This window comes from Hypomesus nipponensis, chromosome 11, assembly GCF_054491055.1.
Source record: "Hypomesus nipponensis isolate SF chromosome 11, ASM5449105v1, whole genome shotgun sequence".
NCBI lineage: Eukaryota > Metazoa > Chordata > Actinopteri > Osmeriformes > Osmeridae > Hypomesus > Hypomesus nipponensis.
This window is the reverse complement of record NC_140371.1, coordinates 22,348,484-22,374,933: the sequence shown is the minus strand read 5'-3', so window position 1 is coordinate 22,374,933 and position 26,450 is coordinate 22,348,484. Positions and strand designations below refer to the sequence as shown.

General features: G+C 50.5%; 2 protein-coding genes and 2 non-coding genes across 4 annotated transcripts in view; all 4 read left to right on the top strand.

Annotated features, from left to right (window-relative positions):
* arid4b (AT-rich interaction domain 4B) overlaps positions 1-4,590 on the top strand; it is a 33,204-nt gene extending 28,614 nt beyond the window's left edge. Inside the window, 9 exon segments of the mRNA XM_084708877.1 lie at positions 251-427; positions 1,433-1,517; positions 1,673-1,808; positions 2,063-2,833; positions 2,836-3,291; positions 3,441-3,551; positions 3,740-3,979; positions 4,105-4,251; positions 4,371-4,590. Coding sequence (XP_084565003.1) covers positions 251-427; positions 1,433-1,517; positions 1,673-1,808; positions 2,063-2,833; positions 2,836-3,291; positions 3,441-3,551; positions 3,740-3,979; positions 4,105-4,251; positions 4,371-4,516 — 2,269 coding nt within the window. The 3' untranslated portion in view covers positions 4,517-4,590.
* A 2,381-nt stretch (positions 4,591-6,971) lies between these two features.
* tomm20a (translocase of outer mitochondrial membrane 20) lies at positions 6,972-9,456 on the top strand. The gene is made up of 5 exons (XM_084710309.1): positions 6,972-7,179; positions 7,670-7,713; positions 7,834-7,915; positions 8,364-8,506; positions 8,857-9,456. Exons 1-5 carry the CDS (start codon positions 7,059-7,061, stop codon positions 8,899-8,901), a joined length of 435 nt encoding a protein of 144 aa, XP_084566435.1. The 5' UTR covers positions 6,972-7,058; the 3' UTR covers positions 8,902-9,456.
* On the top strand, positions 8,078-8,211 carry LOC146268654 (small nucleolar RNA SNORA14). The gene has a single exon (XR_014724696.1). It is a non-coding gene; the product is annotated as a small nucleolar RNA SNORA14 (small nucleolar RNA).
* Positions 8,557-8,685, top strand: LOC146268653 (small nucleolar RNA SNORA14). The gene has a single exon (XR_014724697.1). It is a non-coding gene; the product is annotated as a small nucleolar RNA SNORA14 (small nucleolar RNA).
* Positions 9,457-26,450: the final 16,994 nt, after the last annotated feature.

Here is a 26,450-nt window from a genome sequence, read left to right as displayed (position 1 = left end):
AAGTGGCTGGAGGAAGATCTCTGTGGGTCAGACAGTTTCAGGAGAGATGTTGGTAGATGTTGTTAGGGGAGGTGAGTGTTATCTGCCAGGGCTGGGACGGTTCAGTGCAGGGTAGAGAGAGAGAGAGAGGGAGGGTGAGAGAGGGAGGGCTGGGTGGATGGGGGAGGGAGGGTGAGGGAGGGAGGGTGGGTGAGAGTGTGGTGACGGTGCCAGCCTAGGGACAGGAAGTGCTGAACTGTCTTTCTTGCAGGGATGTCAGCAGTCAGGAGGGGGAGGAAGGGGAGGAGGTTGAGTGTTACCCCCCGGGGATGAAGGTGCAGGTGAGGTACGGGCGCAATCTGAAGACGTACGAGGCCACTGTGAAAGAGGCAGGCGTGGAGGGGGGACAGGTGCTCTACCTGGTGCACTACTGTGGCTGGAACATGAGGTAAGCTAGGACCCAGGAGCCGCCCTACTCACCTCTCCAGATCTGCTGCCTCTTTCAGGGAAACAGCCTTCAAATGGGCATCTCCCAGACCAGACATAGCCCTTACCTCTCAATACTACCTAGTTAACAAAACAGTCCGTCTTGCTGGGACTTAGCTAATGGTTCACACTGGGGCCACCTAGTGGCAGAGGTAGAGAATTGGGTCGATCTGTAACATTGTGAAGTTTTGACAGTTTCCCCTGTCTGTCTGTACCCCCCCTGTCTGTCTGTCTCACCTAACGAAGAGACTGACTCACTCACACCAGCCCCATCCATGGCCTGAGCTGTCAGTAGACACCTAGAATGATGAAGGCCCCTACCAATCTGCAAGGCCCCAAAACGTGCTGCCACACTCACCTGTGCCTCTCAGCCCCCCCTCTCGGCCCCCCTCTCGGCCCCCCTCTCGGCCCCCCTCTCGGCCCCCCTGGTGAGGGGGACTCTGTGTGTCGTCAGAAGTGTCAGGGCTCCATGAGACAGACAGGGAGTAACTTTGTTTCTGCTTCTTAGTGAGAGGCGACCTAGGACCCTCCATGGTGTTGTGGTGTGGTGTGTGGTTCACTGGTGCTCCACACTGGGAAGGCTCTTCTTCTGTGGCTGTGTGTTGTGGTGTGACCTCATGCCTCTAACACCCAAGGGTTGCACCTTCTTGGGACTTTTTCTAGAATACATTTTTGTGGTGGTTGTTTTTTGTTGTTTTTGTTTTTTTCCCCAAAATGTTTTTTCCCCAAAATGTTTTTTCCCCTCATTCATTTGTCCTTTCATACAAATAATGTTGTATTTCTGTCTGTGCTGTCAGTGCTGTCAGTGCTGTCAGTGCTTGTCCAGTTAGGATGGGTTGGGGTTCAGAGGGTAGAGCTAGCTGTGTTTAGTGTGCTGGGTGAGATGTGTGAGAGAATGTGCTTATAATAATTCTTGTGAAATCCTCAAAGTAACATGTATTTTCTGGTTTCATTTTGAACCTTTTAGATATGACGAATGGGTCAAAGCGGACAAGATTGTGCGCCCTGCCAATAAGAATGTTCCAAAAGTCAAACATCGCAAGAAAATAAAGGTACTTTTAAGTCTTCTCATTGGCTTGGAAGTGAAGTGTTGTCACGTCCTCTCTGTGTGTTCAGCATGATAGTATATTCATCACTCAGAAGTGAAATGCATTTTTTTTCACACACGACGAGAGGTTGTTTGTGACGTCTGTCTTCTGTCCTCCAGAACAAAGCGGAGAGAGAGAGGGACAGGCAGGAGAGGCTGAGCGAGAGAGAGGATCTGGGCTCCTCCCCCAACAACCGCGGCCCCCGCCCCCCCAAGCCCAGCTCCAACCAGGAAGGGTTCCCCAAGATGGAGGAGGGTGAGGACAAAGGGACTGTACAGTCTCCCATCAAGCCTGTTGTAATGACCTCTGTCCTCAGTAGCCTGCCAGGTGGCATGGACATGCCAGATTATTAGGGTTAGAGCTCCTCTGCTGTCTGATGTTGTCATGGTGCTGAGTGATGACGTGTGCCGTTGTCATGGTGCTGAGTGATGACGTGTGCCGTTGTCATGGTGCTGAGTGATGACGTGTGCCGTTGTCATGGTGATGACGTGTGCTGTTGTGTGTCCCAGCCTCAGAGAGCTCTACAGATGAAGATGACCGTGAGGATGAGGAGGGTGACCGTGATGACGAGGACCGTCCGGGGGGGCGCGGGGGTCTCCGGAGGGGGGGCCCCCATGATCCTCCCCATGGGGCTGAACGCTGGGACGGGGGCCCGCCCCTGGAGGGATGCAAACCGCCTCCCACCGTCACCGGGAAGATCCAAGAACCAATCAGCTCAGAGAGTCCAGAGATGGGCAAACGGCGGGGCCAATCAGAGTTTGAGGTGGTCAGCCCCAGGAAGAGGAGGAGTGAAGGGGCAGCGGAGCAGAGCACCAAGGGCCCGTCTAAAGCCAAGACCAGGAGCACCAGGAGCGCCGACTGGCTCCATGCGGGGGCCCCGAGGAGGGCGGAGGACAGGGGGGAGCGGGCGCCCTGCCCAGGGGAGGAGCGAGCTCCCTCCTCCAGCTGCAGCTCTGAGGACGAGGGTCTCCAGAGCCCCGAGGCCCCCGCCAGAGAGGGGGAGAGGAGCCGGCCCAAACCCAGAGGCTCGCCCTCCAAAAAGTACAACGGCATCAAGGAGAAGCCCAGAGGGGGCCGGCCCTCGGGGTTCTGGGACATCCCTGAGAAGAGGGCCAAGATGGTGGCCAGCGGCGTGGAGGAGAGGCCAGCCGGACGCAGTAAAGGCCAGAAGGACGTGTGGTCCAGCATCCAGGCGCAGTGGCCCAAGAAGACCCTGAAGGAGCTGTTCTCTGACTCGGACACGGAGGCAGCCAACTCCCCCCCCCTGCCGTCTCTGCCTCGGGGCTGGAGGAGGCCAGGGGCGAGCGGGAGGGGGGCCCCGGGGAGGAGGCCCTGGAGGAGCAAAACGACAAGCTGCAGGAGTTCCCAAGCAGCGGGAGCAACTCTGTCCTGAACACCCCTCCCACCACCCCGGAGTCCCCCTCCATGGAGGGCCCCGGCCGGCCCCCCTCCCCTCCTCCATCCACTGCCCCTGTCCCCGCCCCGGCCCCCAGCCCCCCCCCAGCCCCCCTGCCCCCAGCCCCCTTGCAGGAGGAGGCGGCGGGGGGCCGTAGTGAGACTGACAGCAGCACTGTGGAGGTGGAGAGTCTGGGAGGGGAGAGCCAGGACCTCCCCCACGCCGACGGGACCCCGGCCCCCTCCAAGGCCTTCGACGGCAGCCTCTCCTGCACCAGCAGCAGCACCTGCAGCCTGGAGCTGAGCGGCAGCAGCCAGCAGGACAGCCAACAGAAAGCCAAAGGTAAGAGAACAGCCGCTTGCATCTGCAACATCACAAACGCATGCATCGTTTTCACTGGGAGCATCTTGACATTTCTCTGAGGCTGAGGAGGAACCCCGCAGCTGGGTAGACAAGCCTGTGTGTCTCAGTGTGTCCTGTTTTCTTTGTAGTTTCTGCTACTCAGAAGCGGCACAAAGAACTGCAGGCTAGCGGAGCCGCGAAGAAACACAAGCCAAACCGCAAGAGCCTTGGAGTTCCTCCCAAAAAGAACCGCAAAACAGGTGAGGAGGAGAGAGGGCTCACGGTGGGGAGTAGAGGAGGAGAGAGGGCTCAGGGTGTTTATCAGCTTTACTGTCGTCGTCCCCCTTCCAGTTCAAGATTTGTATACAGCGCTGTTAAAAAGTAATTAAAAAACATGTTTTTCTTCACATTACTGTCCCCTCCCCTTCCCTCTCTCTCTTCCGCCCAGCCCACCACAGCAGCGACAGCGAGGACCAGTCTGTGGGGGAGGGCACCGTGGGGGAGGGTACCGCCAAACCACCCGCCTCAAAGCCCAGCACCACCGACATGAAGACTGCCATTTCTCCCAAGTGCCCAGGGAGAACTCCCCCATCCAGCCATAAGTACCACAAGCACGGAGATGACCACACCCACCACCGAGAGCACCACGGACGCACGCCCCGGCTCTACAAGTGGAGCTTTCAGATGGGTAAGGACCAAACACAGGGAACCATCAGTAACCTAAAAAAATGAAGAACTTTACACCTGCTTGTGTTTCGCTTCTTCCCCTCTAGAAGAGTTGAGTTGATGTTGTGATGTTTCTTGTACCTCCAGCGGACCTGGAGAAGATGAGCAGCCTGGAGAGGATCTCATTCCTACAGGAGAAACTGCAGGACATCAGGAACCACTACTTGTCCCTGAAGTCTGAGGTGGCCTCCATCGACCGCCGGCGGAAACGCATGAAGAAGAAGGAGAGAGAAAGTCAGTCCCACTTCCTGTCTTGGGATCTGTCTTACTTCCTGTGATCTTCCTGTGTGTCTGCTTCCTGTCCCACTCAGTGTCAGCTGTGATTAACCCTCCTGTCTGCTTCCTCCCTGCAGGTACAGTTGCAGCCTCGTCCTCCTCCTCCTCCTCGTCCTCCCCATCCTCCAGCTCGCTCACAGCAGCCGTCATGCTGACCCTGGCCGACCCCCCCGTGTCCTCCTCGTCCTCACAGAACTCTGGCGTGTCGGTGGAGTGCAGGTGACAAGACGTCCCAGCAGGGAGCCACAGCACTGAGCACTTAACCAGCGCCCTGCCCCCCACCCCCAGCGCCCTGCCCCCCACCCCCAGTGCCGTGCCCCCCCAGCGCCTTGCCCCGCCCTCTGCCCCGCCCTCTGCCCCGCCCTCTGCCCCGCCCACCAAGACCCTTAACTCCAAACACATACTGGAACAACTGGGGCACAACTAACAGACCAGAGACAAAATACGAAAACAAGCACTATTTTCTATTGACAACTGTTTCCTTGGCAAGCTAATTGCACTTAAGTGCACTTTTATGGAGATTGTGTAGGGGAAGAATACAACAAAAATTACAACAAATTGTTTCTTTCTTTTCACCTGAATTAATGAACATTTGTAAGAATTGTTTTTCGCAAGCAATAATTCTTCCTGTGGTATAGGGTTGTTCTGTCCTGGTGAGGGAGGATGGGCAGTGAAGGCTCTTCTCTGTTCTGCTGCCCCTCCTCTTGTCCTCGTCAACAGGATCCTAGAAGGTCAAGGCCACATTGGCAGCAAGTGCATCCTCAGTGTAACCTTGCCACCTGTTGCTCTTATCATTGTCCACCTGCATTTCACCGGCCCCCTACTGGAACAGTGGCTAAACTTCTAACAGTTGTCTATATTGCCCCCCCTCCCCCCCCCCCCTCCCCTCCTGACCTCAGTTCCAGAGGCCTCTACAGATTCAGCTGTGGGCTAACGATGGCTAGGGCTCCAAACAGGTGTTAGTGAGGAGATCCAGTGACGGCTGTAGAGCACATGAACACTGCTAGTTCCTGTGGTGCCTTGGACAGCTCTCCCCTCCAGTCTGTGCTGCTCACGACCAGCTCTGACGTCTTTACAAAGACCTCCAAGCATCATGTGAATGAGTAAAGGGCTTCCTGGGTTTGCATCTGCATATGTGTGGTATTGATGATAGACTCTGATTGTATAGCCTGGATTGCAGAGAGCTGATGGCCCAGATTCTATGTATTCTACTACTGAATATACTTACTTCCTGTGAGAGACGGTTAATATGGCAGTTTCAAAACGTGCAATGATGGAGATGGCAGATGTATCACCCTTTATAGCCTAGAGATGGTAGTAACTTTAGCTTTTTACAACTTTGGTTGTCTTTCCTTCATCATTTACTCATAGATTGAATGAAGCACCCAGTCAACTTATGGAATTGATATGCTCTATATGAATATGAACTAACAAGGCATTTCTTTCAGCCAGATCAAGTATGGTAGTTCTGTGTATGGCACAGAAAGAGATCCATTAACAGACACAATCCCAGGTTCACAATAAGTAAATGTTTAATATAAAGTAGAGCTGTGTAGGACCTGGGCCACCCCTTTATAGAGTTTAACCTATAATTAATGATTTTGTCCTTCTCGATAGTCATACATTTTTATCATATTCACCCTCCCAAATCCATCCCTACCAAAATATTTTTGTTGTGTTCCATTCTGTGTACATGTATGGCAACCAGATGGTAATAATATTGTAAACCTGCATTTTTAACAAGGATGTATGTGTATACAATTCTGAAAACATCCAGTGTTTCCTTTGTATAGACCCCCACTGTATGATAACCTGAAGGTATGTTTTGTTTGGCACTTGTATGTAATTGTATGCCTTTGTTATAAATTTGTATATTGAGAAGTGTTTTGAGTCAAGCTATTTAATATCTTGCACTGTTAATAACATGTACTTTTCTGTACAGACAATTTTACCGTTTTAACTGTAGTTGTAGTGTACATACTGAGGGTAGCAGCATGGCCATCTCACCTGCTCTCGTTCTGGTTCTGTTGTGGGGACACTTTCATTTGCTTTCATTAGTCAAAATCGTTTTACTGTTTTAAAGGTTTCTTTTTTTAAGACCGGTTAACTACTTTGTATTTTCATGTCTTTGTTCATTTGTTTCATTCTGTTTTTCTGTTAGCTCGTGCTTGTATCAGAAGCATTTACTGTTTTTTAAAGGCGGTTAAAGTATTTTCCAACCTGTACATGAACTGTAAAGTTTTATGGACCTTTATGGAAAAATAGCTGGATCAGAAAGATTGAGAAGTGAGAAAGCTCTATAGTATTTATTAGGCACATCGGAGGATGGTCAATGTGTAATTTATTGTAAAAATGTAAGCAAAAGGAAGCCTCTGTTTGAAATAAATGCCATAGTTTGTGAAGTTCATTGTCTTAAGAAGCCTAACTTAATTTTATATAAAGCGGGACATTCCTTCCACACATTTCTTTAATATCAAGACCAGCGATTCCCAACTGGACTAGTGGTCTGTTAGAGTAATGCACGTGGGCCACCAAACCAATAAAACCAAAATATGAAGAAAGAAAACAAATTAAAATTATTTATAATGTTGTTGAATAATTAATCATGACCGAAACACCAATAGTTACGCTCAGCACGTTGTCACGCTGTCATCTCGCGAGGTCAGGATGCTGCCATGCGCTTCTTTAACCAGACCAGACAGCCTTTTCTAGCTAGGTGCACTAGCTAGTGAGCAGCAAGCTTAGCCCCTCGACCTTTTGAGATTATGGGCAGCAGAACCAGCACAGTTGCAGCTGGAGTGTGTGGAGCATTGTTCATAGGATATTGTATATATTTTGACAGAAAACGACGGAGTGATCCGAACTTCAAGAAAAAACTGCGGGAACGTAAGTGATGTAATTTGAAGTTGGGCCTCAATGCATGTGACTAGTTATGAACGGGTAGTGCTAGCAAGATTACGTGAAGCAGCTAGCTTCCGTGTACTAGCTTACTTGCTACAGCATGGCTAAGTGGTGATCATTCCGTCGTCTTGTGAGCTCTGATAGCACTGCTGTTAGTAGTAAACGTTCAGATAATTTTATAACACTACGCGCGGTTGTGTGGCAACTTAAATGTCACGTTTCCAATGTCGGCTCGGAGAGATCATATTAGCCAGCTACTATTTCAAGCGAACAGTAGGCCCATACTGTAGCTGATGTGATATTCAAGCACTTTGTCCGACTGGCTTGAACAACCACCTACAAAGCGAAATTAAATTACTTGATTTTTGTCTAAGTTTATTCAGCTTCAACATATTTCACACCGGAGTATGTGTATGTAAAGGTTTTCAACTAGCTAGCTTGCATCGTCTCATCGAAATTCAATTTTTCTCTCAAGGGAGGAAGAATAAGGTTTGTCAAGAACAGTCTGGACTGGCAAAGGTAAGACCCCCAAATGACCTTGGGATGCATGCGTCTAAACCTTGACTCTAAAACATGAGCAACTTCTACGTACATGCGTTGCACTTGTCAACCTTTTCCTTTATTTATATGAACTCTTAGTTACCTGATCTGAAAGATGCGGAGGCTGTACAGAAATTCTTCTTGGAGGAAATCCAGCTCGGAGAGGAGCTTCTTGCACAAGGTAAGCCATGAACTGGTTGTCATCACCTTGTCCGTACCAACCACCTCTCCTACGAAATTCTAGTCTGACTTCTTAAACTCGCTGTACTCCGTGTCTCTTGAGAGCATGGCATGTCACTAGGATTGGTGTGTTGATCATGAAAAACAACATTTGGCCAAAGCCATGCATTCTTCAAAACCCCCCAGTTGCTTACCTTAGCTTCTGGGACAAGGAAGAATGCAAGATCGATTCTTAAGCATTCCAAAACCAAAAGGCTTGTTTCAGTACCTTTTGCTTATTTCAGTTTAAGGACACATGATTCATGTATGCTGACAAACCCAACGCAGGATTGTCTCACATCAACATACTCAGTTCACCGTCAGCTGTCATAAAACATCCAGCTGTGTGGCCGTCAGTCCAATCTGTCCCTGACCCCTGGACTTCCTGCTGTGCTGGTGTCCCTCCACAGGTGACTATGAGAAGGGAGTCGACCACCTGACAAATGCCATCGCTGTGTGTGGACAGCCCCAGCAGCTCCTCCAGGTGCTGCAGCAGACACTGCCCCCACCTGTCTTCCAGATGCTGCTCACCAAACTGCCCACCATCAGCCAGGTGAGACTCGCTCTCCACACCTGTGGTGCCCTGATGTGGGGCGGTTGGTACTGCGTCCTTCGTAAACCCCCTGGATGCTGATTGTAGCTTCTGGGACAAGGAAGGATGCCAGATCAGTTAAGAGATTCCAAAGCTGAAAGTCTTTTCTGTGGCTTTTGGTTATTTCAACTCTTGCACATTCATGATGGTGGGTTTGTTGATGTCGATTTTTTTTTTTTTTAAGGATGGTTTTTCAGTGTTGTTGCAGCAGTAACTAGTAGTACTGTAGTTTAAATAATCTGAGGCTTCATAGGTTTTCTGCTTCCATCTTGACTGATGAGGTTTTGATACCTCTCCCTCCTTCTTTTCAGAGACTCGTGAGTGCTCAGAGTTTGGCGGAAGATGACATTGAGTGAATGAGGTGTGTTTGTGTATTACTGTAACATGGTGGGGTGTGTTTGTGTGGCTGGTCATCAGACAACAGATGAAGGCCGTCTCCCAGCAGTGTGCTCAGCACAGCGCTGACTCAGCTGCTGGGCTCTCTGGAGCTTCTTCAGGATTCCTCTTACTGAAGCCTTGTTACCCATCTCATCGGACCAATTTGGGAACATTCTGGTTCCTATCCTTTATATTAGTGTGTCTGTCTGAAGTTGAATCATATCAATCATAGATGAATGTGTCCCATAATGCTGAACAAATGTATTATTTATTCATTGTTTCATCTGTCTTATATGATATACAAATAATGCTCAGCATACTTAATTTATACCAATATGCAAACAAAATGTCATTTTGGATTGCTCTAGAATGGACTGTCAAATCTGTCATGAAAATGTGGTGGGAGGGATGAATTAAATGTTTATTTTATAATATGTCAAAAGATTGGAAAGTGAGTTCTTTTTGTATTCCAATCCTACATATCTAAAGTCATTCTTTCCTTAATTACATGGAATAAAATGAGAATTCTCCTATTAAGTTGTTTCTTTTCTGTGTTCATTGCCAGTAGATGGCAGTAGAGAAGCATGAAAACTTTGACAAGCTTCTAAAATGGTAACCTCGAGGTTTAGTTGCAGGGAAAGCTCACTTTCGTCATTAACATTATTCCTGTGGGCGGTAAAACTTGTTTCATTTCACATATAAACCTTTACCTGAAACGATAACCTCTGTTGTGTGCAGTTTTCAGCCTCTGATAATGGCGGATCGAGTAAATTGGACCACCTGTTTTTGATTGTCTCTCTGAAGTAAGGCAGTCACACTGCAGCATCAGTAGACAAACTGTCTACTACACTTGACGTTGTCGTCCATGACAGGCAACATTGATCTTGTGAGTGGGCTCCGGCTAGACTCTTGACAGGCAGGGGTGCTGCTGGGGGTTGTGACAGCTGAGATGTTGACCCAGTGACCTGAGGAGATGGGCATTGTGAGGGCTTCAGGAGGAAGCTGCTGTGTGGGCTGAAGGGGGCCCTTTGGAAGACAAAGGAAGGTCTAATTATTTATCCTAGACTGCAGCTGGTTTATGTTTTTGGCAGGAGCGGGCTGGAAACTAGCGTTGCCAGGAGACTAGTGCTGGAAAAGGTTTTTCTACCTTAGGAATGAAATGCGAAGATTGACCAGCAGCCAAGAAATGTCCAATAAGTCCTACATAGTATTCCTTTTCTGTTCTCTCATGCAGTCCAGAGTGGGTTATTCAGTTGTCTGAAATCCCGAGCGGGGAGAAGAGCCCTGCAGCACCCCCCAGGCCAGCAGAGACTGGTGGCAGTGGGGGGGCAGGTGTCAGAGGGCAGATTGTGGTTGATGTGTCCTCGGAGGACAGGAGGAGAGCAACACCAGCGTTGGAAACAGACAGGATCTCTGTGCCTCCATGGTCTTCCACCCTGGTCCTCAGGGACCCCTTGTCCTGCATGTTTGAGATGTTTCCCTGTTCCAACACACCTGATTCAGATGAATGGTAGTTACCAGGCTTCTGATGAGCGTCATAACGACCATTTCATTTGAATCAGGTGTGTTGGAAGAGGGAAACATCTCAAACATGTATGACACGGGGTCTCTGAAGACCAGGGTTGGGAACCACTGAACTAGACAGGAAGCTGAAGAGTAGGTTGCTGAAAAGGAGCTAAAATATATTTAATGTCAAATCTGTAAACACCTGTAAAGTTATTTGATAGATCACAATTATTGGTTGAGTTTGTGTCAGTGTGTGGTGCAGGGTTGCTGACTGGTGTGGTTGTCATCCTGTAATGTTGTTCCTTAGATACTCGGTAGGGGGCGCTGTGGCTCCAGACAGCATGCGTACCGCTGTGCCCTTTAGCTTCCAGACTATAGGGAGTGGAGGGACTTTGGTTCCCAGTAAGAAGGATTAGCTACAGGAATCTACATTCCAGAGAGAATACCAAGAATGTGGATGGTTGGAGTCTGTTCCTGTCTTGTCTCCGGAGGTCTTTGATGACAGGTGAGCCTTCACCCATCAGAAGCCATCGTGTTCTCTCTGCATGTGGTCAAAATAACTCATTAATGGATGTAGAGCCATAAATACCAGTTGTAAAGCAAGAGGCATACAGAAGTAAACAAATCACCAGCTTTATTCTCATCAGCACCTAACAGTTGCTTTCTTGATTTGAATGCTAAGGTAGAGACGCCGATTCTGATTAGGAGCCAAATGTACTATTAGAAATATCATAATCACAATAGCTCATTTGTCAACGTGTTTTCTGAGAATTCTGTTAACCAATTTTCCATGAACACAATTACCTCTGAGTCATCAACCACCATCTGAATGGTAAATCAAGATCATGTAAAGCCTCCAGCGTTGAATTGAAACAGGATATCCAGGATATCCAACTTAGCTCTGCAGACACAGAGACAACTGGAGCTTTCATGGCCAGTGTGAGGTGGACATGTAGGTTCAATAGACCACAGCAATCATCTGTCTCACTGCAAAGCAGGCTTCATCTGTCTCACTGCAAAGCAGGCTTCATCTGTCTCACTGCAAAGCAGGCTTCATCTGTCTCACTGCAAAGCAGGCTTCATCTGTCTCACTGCAAAGCAGGCTTCATCTGTCTCACTGCAAAGCAGGCTTCATCTGTCTCACTGCAAAGCAGGCTTCATCTGTCTCACTGCAAAGCAGGCTTCATTTGTCTCACTGCAAAGCAGGCTTCATCTGTCTCACTGCAAAGCAGGCTTCATCTGTCTCACTGCAAAGCAGGCTTCATTTGTCTCACTGCAAAGCAGGCTTCATCTGTCTCACTGGAAATCTTCAGCTTTAGAAACACTGACTATAGTGCATGAAAGGCTTATTTGAAGGTTGAGAACAGACATTTTCTGCTGTAGCCAATAGCTTGCCGTATGCTCAAAGTCACCCTCTCTCTGCCATGTTGCTCGAGTCTAGGGCGGGGAAGGGGGCGGGGGTCTGGGAGGACAGAGTATACTGTCATGGAGAGGACGGGCTGAGTGGAACAGGAGAAGCTGTGCCAACAGGGATGATAATGACATCCTCTCCTGCAGGAGCTGAGGAGGGCTCGGCAGCACAGAGAATTAATGACTCTGCTAGTCTCAGGCTCTGTGTCGTTCACAGACGAAGGAAGGCGGGGGGAGAAACATTCCAAGGCACGTCCTGAAAAGAAAGCTGCAGTGTACGTGCTGAGGGTGTTAACTTCCACTCAGATGACCCAGTTTTCCATCTCAAGGCCCCGGGGACGGGTGGAGGGAAGATGGAGGAAGAATCAGCCGAGGGTCCAATCACGCTCCTGTGAAGGAACGTACCGTCGCCAGGGTTTATTCAACTTATCTGCCGTTCCCCTTCTGCATCACATTCAAACTCCCCCCCCCCCATGTTCTTTCCCCCGCTTGTCTATTCAGGTCTTTGTTGACATTATCTCCAGGTGCTAGCAGCTAGCTAGGTGTGGGCGCCCATGAGACTGCTGTGTTCTCCCAATGTCACCCTGGCTCACCGATAAGGCCTCACCTCAATAGGCCCTGTGCAGAATCTGACACGGGTTTCTTTTTGTATTTTTTGTTGTTGTCATGTTTTGGTTCTATAGACTAGCCTTTCAAAGAGACAGCTTTGCATTCTGGGTGCCAGGCAGGATAACACGACACCCAAGCAGAGGAGACGAAATCCAGCTTTAGTTCCCAGCCTGTCATCTGTCATCAGCATTATCTGTAATCTGGGTTGAAAACCAAAAGCATGGGGGAAGTGAAACCCATGAATGTGGAAAGGGTGATTAAAGGGTTAAGTACGCCGTCTGTGTCTTAGGGTTGGTTTTCTATTTTCTAAGCTGCCTTCCTGTCTCACGGGCGGAGCAGCTTAGAGGAGCAGCCTTGACGTGGGCAGGCAGACAGGCAGGCAGGCAGACAGACAGGCTTGACATCAGCAGGCAGACAGGCTTGTTCTGCATACCGTGCTGGACGTCTTCTGTGTCGACTGGCAGCTCAGCCCAGCCCTCGGGAGTCTCGTCAGAGGGGATTACAGGAGGGCCGGGCCTCTCCTAGTCTGCCATGGTCATGGCCCAGCCCCGCTCGGTGTTTTTATCCCAGCGAGGGAGGGGGGCGAGGGAAGTCAGCGTGTGTGTCATCGGAGGGGGTTGAGGTTGTGGTGTTATTTTATTTCTGCCCTAATTCTTCTGAGCCAAAGGGAGGGAAGTGTAAATAATGTATTTAGGGCTGTGGGGTTGGGGGGGGGGGGGGGGGGGGGGGGCGGTAGGCTGGGTTCTGACCAACCACAGGACAGGAGAGGGCAGGGTTAGGACAGGGGTAGGCATCAAGTTGTTTAAAAAGAGAGAGCCCTGGGAGGGGGGTTGAGCAGAGAACTACATTCCTACTAATGGGCACAATCTGTTTAGAGCCATGTCTTTGTTTTTGGTTCAGCTGTTATAGCATACAGCTTTCTCAGCTCTGAGTGGACAAACTGCACATGTAGCTGGGAGGACAGAGGGGCCGTGAGGCTGGGAGGAGAGAGGGGCCGTGAGGCTGGGTGGAGAGAGGGGCCGTGAGGCTGGGAGGAGAGAGGGGCCGTGAGGCTGGGTGGAGAGAGGGGCCGTGAGGCTGGGAGGAGAGAGGGGCCGTGAGGCTGGGAGGAGAGAGGGGCCGTGAGGCTGGGAGGAGAGAGGGGCCGTGAGGCTGGGAGGAGAGAGGGGCCGTGAGGCTGGGTGGAGAGAGGGGCCGTGAGGCTGGGTGGAGAGAGGGGCCGTGAGGCTGGGTGGAGAGAGGGGCCAGACTACACACAGGTTCAGATGACAGTGTTGAAGCGACCACCTCTCCTATCTGCCCTCGGCTCACTGTCCTGTACTGATAAAGGAGCTTTCAAGGATGAGCAACACACCCCAACGAATACCCTCCCCCCTTCCCTCCCTCCCCCCTTCCCTCACTCCCTCCCACACACACACACACACACACACACACAAATATCAAAGTTTTTCCACTCCCTCACACAACGTGCAAGTTTTGAGCTTTTATTTCCACATCACTTGGACTGTATTATTACGCTGCACAGCTTGGTAGAGCCAGCCCACTCCTTCACCCCAGAGCAAAGTGAGTTGGACTCCTTGCATCTTGTGTAACCAGGGCTTTGAAGACCTTGGCTTTAAGCAGTGTGTCTCATCAATTCCCTCCGCAAGACTAAATTTGAATCTGAAGAAAGCACATTATAGATGGCATATAAACCAACACAGTGCTGTTAGTTCTTATTCTCGGTAGCTGCTACACAAGCAGTGTGTTTGTGTTAGTTCTGTTAGCCATCTTTGCACTTAAGTGTGTATTTTTGCGCCAACAAGTTTCAGGATTGTAACTAAAATAGTAACTGTCCTTTTATCTGTAAGGCTCAGTACCATGGGATTACTTTCCACACTCCTCAAAGGTAGCATGCTGTTTGTTATGGTACAGGCTGTTCCTCTACTGTTGCACCGGTTATAGACCCATGTCATCATTCCTTTGATGTTATAGCGCAGCTACTTCTCTGTGTATGGAGGGAAAGCCCTCTGAGCAAAATACAGAAGAACGCTAAAATCCCCCTCCAGGTTTGAATTAACCAACTCATGACGTTGACAGTGCTCATAACAAACTGCTGACTTATTTGTAATTTGAGAAGTGGTCTTTGTGGTGTTAAAAATGCTTTTTTCAATTAAGTTGGGGGGAGGAAGGTGACGAGAGACTCAAAGCGAGATAATAAGGCTTAGCTTTCACTCTCAGCTGAAAGGCCGATGTCGAGGATAGTATCATAGTCAAGATCGGATTTACATTCAGTAATTGGTAAAAGAGTCTCTGAGTGTTTTCCCCCCGTTTCAAGACTTTGCCGTTCAGGTTTTTTTTCCTGGCCGTCTGGAATGCGTGTTGGTTGTCCTCACATGCGTTTTCTAATCCAAGTCAGTCTGATTACACCGTGGAATTAAGCTCTTGAGAACAACCCCCCTCACTCACTCCCCTCTTTCTACCATGAATTCCTATCACCAGAGCCCACATCAATGCCGCCTCCTATTGCTAGATTTGGAGATGGAATCATTACTGTGTCCTCGGTTATGTAGCTAACCTTGCTAACTAGCGAGCTGTATGCAGCAGCGAGACTTGATCTGAAAGGGTTTGTTTTGGACGTGTTCACACCCGCCTTAATCATGACGATTTTGCCCAAAAGTTGACAGTTGCACTGTGTTTATTTTCTAAATTGCGGTTCGAAGTTCATTTGCATATAAAAGGCTTTTTGATACCGTTATATAGGCTAGCGTTTTTTTTTTTTTTACTTCATAAATGATTTAGCTGGGGGGGGGGGGGAATCACCAAGACAATTTACATCGCAGTTTCTCAGATCTTACGTTGGAGCTACATTTTTTGCATCCCTAAAGCACGCTTGAATTTAATGGATTTAGGGATGATGAATGAATCTGTTATTGAATGTGGCGGTTGTTCCGCAGGTGCGTTCGTCGATGGCTCCTGGAACTAAACGAAACACAGCCAGAGTATTGAGGAGCTGTATAAATGAATATAAATATACATGCATGGAATAATTAACATCTTCATTAGGGGTCATTAAATGTTAGGTCATATAGGGTCTTCTACGAGGGATTGGAGAGGGGGGGGGGGGGGGGGGGCACTCCCCCCCCATGCTAGTGATGATGACGACAGAACATCAGCCTGGTCTTCCAGCTGGAGAAGGGGAGTGAAGGAAGACTGGAGTTACTGCGATGGGAAAAAATGCAGTCTGACGTTCCAGCAAAGTAATGAAACCATGCGTCTGTGACCCTGCTGCCGGGGTATTAAGCACATATCTGGAGGGGAGAAACCCACCTCCTCTCCCCCTCCAAAGCGACTGCTTGTTGACATCCATTATGAGGTTTCCCAGCACTGAGCCAAACCAGGAAAGACTCCGGGTGATGTAATTCCCTGAGAGGTTACATTAAAACGTGGCCTGGCTGACATCATCCATTTAGCACCAGATTTTCCAATAATATCTAGTTGTCTTCCTTTTCCCTCTTCCCTCTGCCTAGCTTCCCGTCAAGCTCAGCTTCCCGTCAAGCTCAGCTCCCTGTTCTCCCCCTCGCTCTGCCCCCGGCCTCCTCCCCCCTCTGCCCCCGGCTTCCTCCCCCTCGCTCTGCCCCCGGCCTCCTCCCCCCTCTGCCCCCCCGCCTCCTCCTCAGAGCCTGTGTCTGTTTGCATCCACACAGCTACAGCCTTGATAGGGGGAGATCACCAAAGCAGTCACTGCAGCTGTGGAGCAAAGCTTCAGAAAGCAGCATTTTAAAGGAAATGTGGCACCTTTTCCTTCCTTTCTTAAACCGATGTTAATTCCCCCTATAGGTGCAACAAAGAATGATCTGCTCCATCAACACACACACACACACACACACTCAACTACCTCCCTTCACATGTGGACTTGACACTGGGAATAACTGGCCTTTTCGTGGGTCTTCTTGAGAATTAATAATGTGATTCCCTCTCGTCTGTGGATTGCCCTTTCAAGTTTATTCTACTGTTTAAAACACGTTTACATACACATAAACATCCGCAGCTAGTGCTTTGGTCATCGTTCGGTGTGTCATGCCTGTCCCTAAGGTCCGGCCTGTCTGGGAGAGGCCAGGGAAGAGAGGTGACCCAGACAGGTTTCTGCTGTTGGGCTGTGGCAGTGGGAAGCTGTATCAATAATGAATGCTCTGAGGTGGAGGGAGGAGTCTTGGGCTGTGGCCAGCGGGCGGCTGGCTGCGCCTCGCTCAATAATGAATCAATTGATCCCTCGCTGGTTGATGGATGGGGTTGCCATGACAACCGGCGTGGGAGATGAGGGCTGTCTGAAGGGGAGAGCTGTGGTGGCAGTTTTTGTTAAAAAATGTTTTGTCTGAAAGCAGGATGACATTATGTGGCACTTTCTGTAAACGGTTGAGATTTTTTTTTTTTTTAAACAGGCGAGAGAAGAGTTGACAAGTCCACCTGGATACTGTAGGCCTACATGATCAACATGCTAGTAACACATCTTATGTTGAGATGATCCCTTCTGAACAAGAGTCAATATCAATGCTACTACTGCATAGTGATTGTGCCATTAATTATTTTTTTGAATTAACATGGTTTTCAGATGATGTGTGTGAGTAAAGGCCTAATTACTGTCTCTGCTTGAAGAGAGAAAAAAATGTTTACCGTTTCTGTGCGTTTCGTTGTTATGGCAACGCGGCTGATCCTCGCCCAGCTGGGACCGACGTTGCCAAGTAACCGCTGAGTTAAGGACGAAGAGAGGGAGGTGTGTGTGTGTGGGGGGGGGGGGGGGGGGGGGAGTTACGCTCAAACGAAGTGTTTTACAAAGAGACAGCCTGAAAAAAAATCCAATCTGTGAGTAAAAATAAATGTAGCCCATATATGTATCTGGTTTGAAAACAACACGCACGGCTTTGATGTAGCTCTTGCGCGGCGTCTCCGTGCCCTCTATCGCTTACAGCTTTAGAGGAGGCGCGCAAACAAATCAGCCACGCCAACAACATGACGGATGCGGCCCATACTAAACAGCGGGAGACTGCAGACAAATAGCCTCACATAGCTGAACAAATAATTCCCCTTGATGAAAAGGAAATTGGAGTAATGAGAGCACCGATCTGTGCAGTGCAGCAGCTACTCTGACCCCAGATCCAGCGTGATTACTCAGCGCAGGGCACGGAGTCTGTTGACTCACGGAGATAGTGGAAACAGACCCAAGGTCTTCACCTGTAAATAATTATATGTCCTTGTGATCCAGGAAAGCAGAGAATGGAAATTCACTGAATACCCCGTTGTTGATAATGTCAAATGAATTGGGCAGGTCGCCAACTCAGTTCTACTAGCTAGCGTTAATTAGCGTAGAGGTGGCGCGTTGTATTAGTTCATTTTTGCTTGTTTTTTTCGTATTATTTGTAATACTTGATCATGAAATTATGCATTGATTTGTTGTTCTGTCTCATTGTGAGCTGCTACCATTTTGTGGAGTGTTTTTCTCCTGGCACGTACGTTCTGTGAGTTGTCATGGAAACTGATCCTGAGCGCTTCAAGTGTCACCTCTTAACAAACACGCTACACAAACTCACAGTCGTTTATTGGGAGATCAAAGATTTTGTCAGTCCTACTTATAAATGATCGTGCTGCCGTTCTTTCCGCATTTGTTTAATTTAATACCTATAAAGTTGTATATGCATAGAAAGCGCATAGTCACTACTTGGTCAGGTTAAAACTACCTGACTGAAACTGTAGGACTGAGGTATTCCATAATCAGCTGAAAGCAGTAACATTCAGCAAAAACGGCACGCGATTAAAAACCAGTTCCGAGCCAGCTTGCATTTATGTCTGGAGCTCATAAATAAATCACAAACATAAACTGGTGTTTCTCGGATATAAAGGAGTAAAGAGTAGATAACAAAAACAAGAGGCAACGTGGTGTGGCTTTATATAACAGAGAGGTTGCCTCCAGCGATTGTGCAATGCGGCGCTGTTGTCTGGGCCGGGCTGATGTAAACACAGCGGCCTCTGGAGGAACAGCCATGTGTCTTGATGCAGCAGTTATGGGCACATGCCCTACTTTCATAAATCAGAGCTGGGAAAACAGGAAACAGTGTGAGGGGAGGGAAGGGAAAGGAAGAGGAGGGGAGAGGAGGGAAGAGGAGGGGAGGGAAGAGAAGAGGAGGGAAGAGAAGAGAGGAGGGAAAGGAGGAGGGGAGGGAAGAGAAGAGAGGAGGGAAAGGAGGAGGGGAGGGGAGAGTTTCTCAACAAGGCTCATATTGATGTTCCAAACACAGCTGCAGACCTCAGCTGACTGGCCTAGAAGGAGACCCAAGTCCTGCCTCGCCCTCTCTCAGCTGATTGGCTGAACTGGAAGCAGACCCAAGACCCGCCCCCTCTCTCAGCTGACACTGTGACCTTTCTGTCTCAGTTGGAACAGACCGCCCCCCCCCCCCCTCGCCCTAGACACACTTCTCTCTGAAACCATCTCTGCCCTCCCTCCCTCCCAGCTCCACTTCCGCCCTGGGGTTCGTGTCTGCATGCTCCAACAACAGTGACTCGTTTTTAACTGCATCAGCAGTTTGCTGGCCTGGCAGTGCTCCTGTTCCAGCCCTCACCCCGTCCCTCCCTCCTGGCCCTGTCAGGCCCTCCTGAGCCCCAGGCCAGGATTAAAGCACAAGAGTTCAGAGGGATTGATTACACAGGACTCTCTCTGTCAAAGGCCTCTTTAGAATAAAATTCCACATTGAGATGTAATCTTCGGAAATGGCTGAATGGGTGTCAAATGTCAGTGCTCAATTGGGCCAAAACACACCTTGTTCAGAAATGGCGTTTGTGGCACAAGCATGCAACAACCCAACTAGCTTACTGCTCTGGGCTACAGTTGAACTGGCAGCTGTTGTTGTGAGGATAGTCTGCCTGTCTGCCTGTCTGCCTGCCTGCCTGTCTGCCTGCCTGCCTGCCTGCCTGTCTGCCTGCCTGCCTGTCTGTCTGCCTGCCTGCCTGTCTGTCTGCCTGCCTGTCTGCCGTGTCTGGTTCTCAGAAAGCTGCCCTGATGACGTCAGCCAGGCCAGCTCAACTGTTATTGGAGAGTGTTTCTATGGGAGCTGAAGTCAGTCACTCACGCACTCACGCATCGCCTCCTCCGGCGCCCAGCCCAACTCATGTTTGCAGGGAAAACCCGTCTCTCTGTGGAGACGTGGCCAGAGGCTGTCTGTCTTCTCATAAATCATGTTGGGTGTTAAATAAAGGCACACACTTCAAACAGAAACACACAAGATCAGCTAGACACGCCTCTGTTTGAAGAGGCAGTGAGGCAGGAAAATATGTCTTCCCTCCACACAGACCCTATTCTGATCCCCCGGGTTACCGGGGAAAACCCTTGATCCTCGGGTATCCGGGCAGACTTTGACCGCAGCCACACTGGATGAACGATAAATGGAGAGAGAGGGAGAAAGAGAGGGAGAGAGAGGGAGAGAGAGATGAAGTGAGAGGATAAATCCATTTCAGGGATCCCATTATGGGCTTCAGATGTCTGTCAAGTCCTGTTTAGACAGTGGAACACAGCTGTCGCTTTGAACTGCAGATGTTTTAAGGTGTGTGTGCCCAACCATGAGTGTATCTTTGTGTGTGTGTGTGTGTGTATTTTTGGAACAGTATTTTTGATTGGGTTGCAGTATTTCAGATGGAATAACCCCTCTGCTAGGACACTTTACTCTCTGTAAGGCTCAGAAACGCTGCTAACGTTGAGCATGGCTTCACAGCTCTTAGCCTGTGTGTGTTACTGTCAGGTGAGCTGAAGGACTAAGCAGGTGAACTGTGGTTCAATCATTTTCTTAGTCATGAGATGAGTGCTATTAATGTATCTAAAGCGGGTTAATTGAGCCCAGCTCCAGCGCCCCTGAGGGCTGCGCTCATGTGGAGTTACAGTCACGTGAAGGGATGACAGGGGCGCTTGATTTAGCAGCCCTGGAGTCATCAGTACAGCTGAGGAGGGGTGGGGTGGTGGAGAAAGGTTAGAGCTTTAAGCATCTGGAGTGCTTTGTGATAATTCCTGTCTTGCCAACGTTAGACTAAGAGAGGAGATTGAGAAAGCAGGATATCAGCGAAGAGCAGAGTGTCATATCAGTGTGCTCGTGCCCTGTGAATATAATGTCAATATTATTCTCCTTTAAAATGAACCTGGGCAACATTTCCATAGAGACTAACTGTTAAGTTGATGTTACTAACTCTAACCACAGAAATACTGTCAGAACTCCACTTCTAACCCCTGATCTTCTGCTGGGTGGTTCACGAGTTCCTGTCTGCTGCTGTGGGTAAAAGCACCAAAATGAAGAAAAGATGATCTGATCTGCCAGGTTCTTGTAGAGCTTCGTGATGCGTCTCATCCAGGGGTCATCCAGGGGTCATCCAGGTGTTTCTTGTCCCGCTTCTCTCTGCTGTTTGAACGTCCTTCAGACATGAAGGGCGTTCATGTCTGAATGAATGAAGCCTGAGTAGGCTTCTGTAGAACAAAGAACTCAAGGAGGTGTTCATTTCCACATCAGAAGACATTGAGCGCGATTCTGCAAAATAAAAGAACACTCTGGCTTGTCCTCAGCACTAACAGTTTTTAATTATCCACATCGTGAAGCAAAGGAGAGGATCTCATTTCCTGCCTCGTAAGGAACAATAATATGCGGTAGCCGTGTGCGACACGCAGGGGCTGTCTTACGCGTTCGCTCTGTCGGCAAAGGAGTGGGGGTTGATGTGGGGATCCCAGAGCTTGATGAGCGGTCTGCATGTGTCTGTCCCTCGTCTGTGTCTGCAGGCCTGCCACACTGAGTCACACTGGGAGGGGACGGGGGAGGCTGGCGATCTGCTGTACGCTGGATCCTGCTTGAAGGTCCCTTCTCACCTCGCCTTGTCCAGGGTGGCGTTCCCCAGACGCCCTGTCACAGCAGCTCAGACAGCCTGCTCACACAGAGAGGGAACGAGCACGTACATTATTCATGGGATAATAGGTGGGTGTGTGTGTGTGTGTGTACAGTATGTGTAAGTGTGTGTACAGGATGTGTAAGTGTGTGTATGGACTTGATTAGCTGTTCTTGTGGGGACCAGAAGTATCCTTGTGAATAGCAAATAGCAGGAACTTGTTTAGTTAGTTTTGTGTTCAGAATTCCATGAAGAGTTGGGGTTAGGAGCCGGGCAGGCACGCTGTCATCCTCCCCATACAGGGATCAGGGAAACAGGCCAGCCTGTAGCCGCCAGCCTCTCTCCTGCCCTCACGCCACTCTGCTCTTTGTTCGGGTGCATCAGGGTCAGTAGATGAGCTGAGGATGTAACAGCACTGTGAGGGGGCGGTGGGCGGTGGGGGGGATGTGACTAACGTTTGGTCTGATTCATCCCCTCAGTGCTGCCGTGTGAGTGTTTTCCTGCATGCGTGGCTGCGCTAAGCCCTTTGTATGTCTGCAGATCACAGTCATGCGAGCATGCATGCTGCAGTGGCCGCGTGTGTTGTTGAATGCGAACAATGCGTGCGTGCGCATGTGCGTGTCCGCGGGCCTGCGTCAGCGAGTCCCTGTGTGTGTTCGCTCCATCGATCTGGCTGCTCACTAGACTGGATGGCAAGGCCCCAGGACAGCACATCAGCGGCAGATGGGAGGGGCTGTCATCACACAGCATTCCTGGGGAGGGAGGGGGGAGGGACAGGGGGGGAGGGAGGGAGATGGGGAGGCGGGGAGGGAGGGAGGGGGGAGGGAGGGAGGGACAGGGGGGGAAGGAGGGAAGGATGGAGGGGGGTAGGGACGGACAGGGGGGGAAGGAGGGAGGGAGGAGGGGAGGGACAGGGGGGAGGGAGGGAGGGAGGGAGGAGGGGAGGGACAGGGGGGAGGGAGGGAGGGACAGGGGGGAAGGAGGGAGGGAGGGAGGCGGGGAGGGGGGAGGGAGGGAGGGACAGGGGGGGAAGGAGGGAAGGATGGAGGGGGGTAGGGACGGACAGGGGGGGAAGGAGGGAGGGAGGAGGGGAGGGACAGGGGGGAGGGAGGGAGGGACAGGGGGGAAGGAGGGAAGGATGGAGGGGGGTAGGGACGGACAGGGGGGGAAGGAGGGAGGGAGGAGGGGAGGGACAGGGGGGAGGGAGGGAGGGACAGGGGGGAAGGAGGGAGGGAGGGAGGCGGGGAGGGGGGAGGGAGGGAGGGACAGGGGGGAAGGAGGGAGGGAGGGAGGCGGGGAGGGGGGGAGGGAGGGAGAGGACAGTGGGGGAGGGAAAGGGCGGGGGGGCCGGGGGGAGGTTCTCCCACCATCTGACCTTCACATGGAGACATGGGGGAGGGAGGGGTGGCAGGGGAGGTAGAGGGGGGAGGGTCGCCTAGACTCTCCAGTCTGACAGGGCGGATGACGCCGTTGGTGTCTTAAAGCAACACAACCCTCGCTGCCTTCCAGAGCCCAGGGAAACACAGCTGCCTTCCAGAGCACAGGGAAACACAGCAGGCTTTCCTGGACTAGCAAGTCTGGAACCTTCTATGTAAACATTTTGGACGATAAACAACAGATGTTCTAATGACTGAGATGTTTTGACTAGGAGCAGAACCTGCATCTTCAGTGTGTAAACACCCAGTCACAAGGAGCACGCACGCACGCACCCACGCACGCACGCACACTCTCTCTCTCTCTCTCTCTCTCTCTCTCTCTCTCTCTCTCTCTCTCTCTCTCTCTGTCTCTCTCTCTCTGTCTCTCTGTCTTTCGACTAGCTTCTGTCTCCTGTCTGTCTCCCTCACTCACACAGGCTGCTTCCTGTGCCTGTCAGGTTAGCATCAGGGCCAATCAGCTGTGAGAGATGGATCCTCTGTGTGGTTAGCTCTGCTGTTACCGCTCGGCTCTGGGTGGAACAGAGAGAGCAGGCTGAGGGCTGAATGCTGACTAAGCAGAGACAGCCTGAATCAGTGGCCACGACTGATCCACGTCTCAGCTTGCTGGGAGTATGTGTGTGTGTGTGTGTGTGAGTGTGGGTGTATGCATGCATGCAGAGTTTTGCAAGTATTGTGTTTGTTTGGTTTATCCCCGCTCCCACAGTGCAAGTTGAGCTTGTTTCTGTGTGTCTCTGTTCTGTGAGGAATGTGCTGGTTTGCATGTTCACCAGAAAACACCGCACCAGCAGACTGCCTGGCTGGGCGTGAGGTTACCGTGGTGAGGGTGAGGTCACCATGCCGACAGCTGGATGTGACACGGAAAGGGACTTCTGCTCTAGATTCTCCCCAGGCGTTGTCATGGCGTCACTGTGTGTTGTCTGTTGCTGTGGTCTCACAACAATGCTCAGTGGAAGTGTGGGTTTGTTAAACTGCCAGTCCTAGTTGCCAGGCAGGAATGACAGTAATCACTGGGAGAGAATGGAGGGGGGGTCATGCATGCACAGGGAAACACCAAGAGCAGAACAAGCAGGGCCCGCTCATGCACAACGCCAGCCAGTCCCTGCTCTCACTGTGCTGTCAATCTGCCAAGCAGGGTGGAAATATCATCAAGGCTTTGCCGGGGCATTTGAGTTCATGGCCGGCATTACGTGAGCCCTAATGCCTGATTCTGCTTCAGCCCTGGAGAACATGTCTGACGTTCAGTGTGTTTCCTCCACCAGTGTAAGCTGCAGTCAGCCAAACTGCCTGGACACGGGAAGTCACGAGGCTTCCAGGTGAACAGGCTTTCCTGGAATTGTTAAGCAGGGATTTCTCAGAGCTCTGCATATTTAACTGAAACTTAACCTTTTAGTAGTGCACTCATGTACGTGTTAGAAGCCACACCTACAACACAACGCCACTAGTTGAAGGAAAGAAACAATTGAACACCATCCATATCAACTCAACATCACAGTCATTTCTGTTCCATGCTTTCATGTGTGTAAAAAAGCCAAATGGTCACTTGAGCTTATGTGGACCAAATCCAGATTGTCTCTGCTGAGGTGAAGAACTGGCCAGTATAGCAGAGGTACACAGGAGTGTGATTGTTTGATGAATAAAGGGTGTGTGGCTGAACCCTGTGAAGTCTCTCTGAGCGGACGTCAGACCCCCCCCCCCCCCTCCCTCAAGAGTTACCAAACCTTCTCTGCCTTCCACACCTAGTAATACTGTTAACTTGGTGATATCATAGTACAGTAACACCTTTCAACATCCATTTGCACATTTTATTCTCTATCCTTGCTGCATCACTGTGTTCAGCCTGTGGTCTGCACCTCTCTGTCACCCCTCTGGTCTGCACCTCTCTCTGTCACCCCTCTGGTCTGCACCTCTCTCTGTCACCCCTCTGGTCTGCACCTCTCTGTCACCCCTCTGGTCTGCACCTCTCTCTCTGTCACCCCTCTGGTCTGCACCTCTCTCTCTGTCACCCCTCTGGTCTGCACCTCTCTCTCTGTCACCCCTCTGGTCTGCACCTCTCTGTCACCCCTCTGGTCTGCACCTCTCTCTGTCACCCCTCTGGTCTGCACCTCTCTCTGTCATCCCTCTGGTCTGCACCTCTCTCTCTGTCACCGGCCGACAGAGTTTGTTTCTGGGAGTTTTTCCTTGTCTTCCTTGAGGGTTTAGGTTGGTTGAGGGGCAGTTCTGTGGGCTTATGTGAAGCCCTCTGTGACATAGCTTGTAAAAAGGTCTGTACAAATAATGTTTGATTTCATTTGAAACCATGAGTGCCACCTCATGAAGAGGAACTTCTGAACTGTTCTGAAAGTCTTGACAAGTAGGTCTCTGTGGCAGTCTGTAGATAAGACACCATGCAGCACCTAAGGACTGAAGAATTCCTGTGAAGTCTTTGACTGTTGGAAGGAGGTTAAGATAAAACTAGATAAACAGAAAAGTCCAATAGAAACTGGTGACTGGCTTTAGATCTGGCAAACAGCCAACAACTCCGCCCCTTTGACAACTGAATTGTGTGTGTGTATGTACCCAAGGCTACAGCTTAACGTTTAACCTCAGCGACGCCAGCATGTGTTGCAGCAGCATTCCAGAGAGGCCCCTGTCTTGTGACAGAGCAGTTTCACAATGTAACCCTTCCTCAGTCCGGGGCTCATGTTGGGTGTCCAGGAGAGGACTGTGTGTGTCATCTCAGATGACTCCAGCCTGACAGCTCATGTCTCTTCATGTATCTGTGTTATTGTTAGAAAGCTTTGACCAATCAGTGGCTGACTTGGCTAACACCAGAGCAAACAGCCAATACGGAGGTCTGTTTGTCCAGAACCAGGATCACTGGCCCTGCCCCTCCAGCCCCTCCACCACCCCACCCCTCCCCCAGCCCTTCCACCCCTCCCCCAGCTGCCAATTGTTAACTGAACAAGAATCATGTGAGGTCTGTGTGTTTGTGTGTGAGATGTGTGCGTTTTCAGAATCATGTGAGATTTGTGGAGCTTTTTTCTTAAACAGGGTTGAACTTTGTTCTTGCCGTTGTTAAGCAACAGCAGCTTGGCAACTAGGACTCTTATATGAGAGAGCGGGAGAGAGGGAGGGAGAGAGAGAGAAACAGAGAGAGACAGAGAGAGAGAGAGAGAGACAGAAAGAGAGAGAGAGACAGAAAGAGAGAGAGAGACACAGAGAGACAGAGAGAGGGGAAAAGAAAGAAATGATAGATGATCAGAGGAGTCAGGGAGGGACAAACTGCTGTAATGAGGTCACTGACATGGCAGGATGGTGGCAGCCACATGTGACTGAGAGAGAGATACAGGCAAGGCTACCACAGGCTGAGCCCTGTTCTGGGGAGGAGGGGGGGTAGAGGGGGGGGGGTAGAGGAGGGGGTGGGGGGGTAGAGGAGGGGGGGTAGAGGAGGGGGGGGAGAGGGGGGGGTGGGGGGGTAGAGGGGGGGGTAGAGGAGGGGGTGGGGGGGTAGAGGGGGGGGTAGAGGAGGGGGGGTAAAGGGGGGGGGAGTGAAGTAGGAGGGAGTAGAGCAGAGGGTGGGGGGGTAGAGGAGGGGGGGTAGAGCAGAGGGTGGGGGGGTAGAGGAGGGGGGGTAGAGGAGAGGGGAGGGAGAGAGCAGGTGTCCTTCAGCACAACCCAGGGTGCAGTCAGTCCTGTCA

Excerpts from the sequence above, each read along its gene's own strand:
- tomm20a (XM_084710309.1), top strand. The coding sequence starts at position 7,059 with ATGGGCAGCAGAACCAGCACAGTTGCAGCTGGAGTGTGTGGAGCATTG. Across the intron at positions 7,714-7,833 it reads AACAGTCTGGACTGGCAAAG|TTACCTGATCTGAAAGATGC; the intron begins GTAAGACCCCCA and ends ATGAACTCTTAG. Across the intron at positions 8,507-8,856 it reads AACTGCCCACCATCAGCCAG|AGACTCGTGAGTGCTCAGAG; the intron begins GTGAGACTCGCT and ends CCTTCTTTTCAG.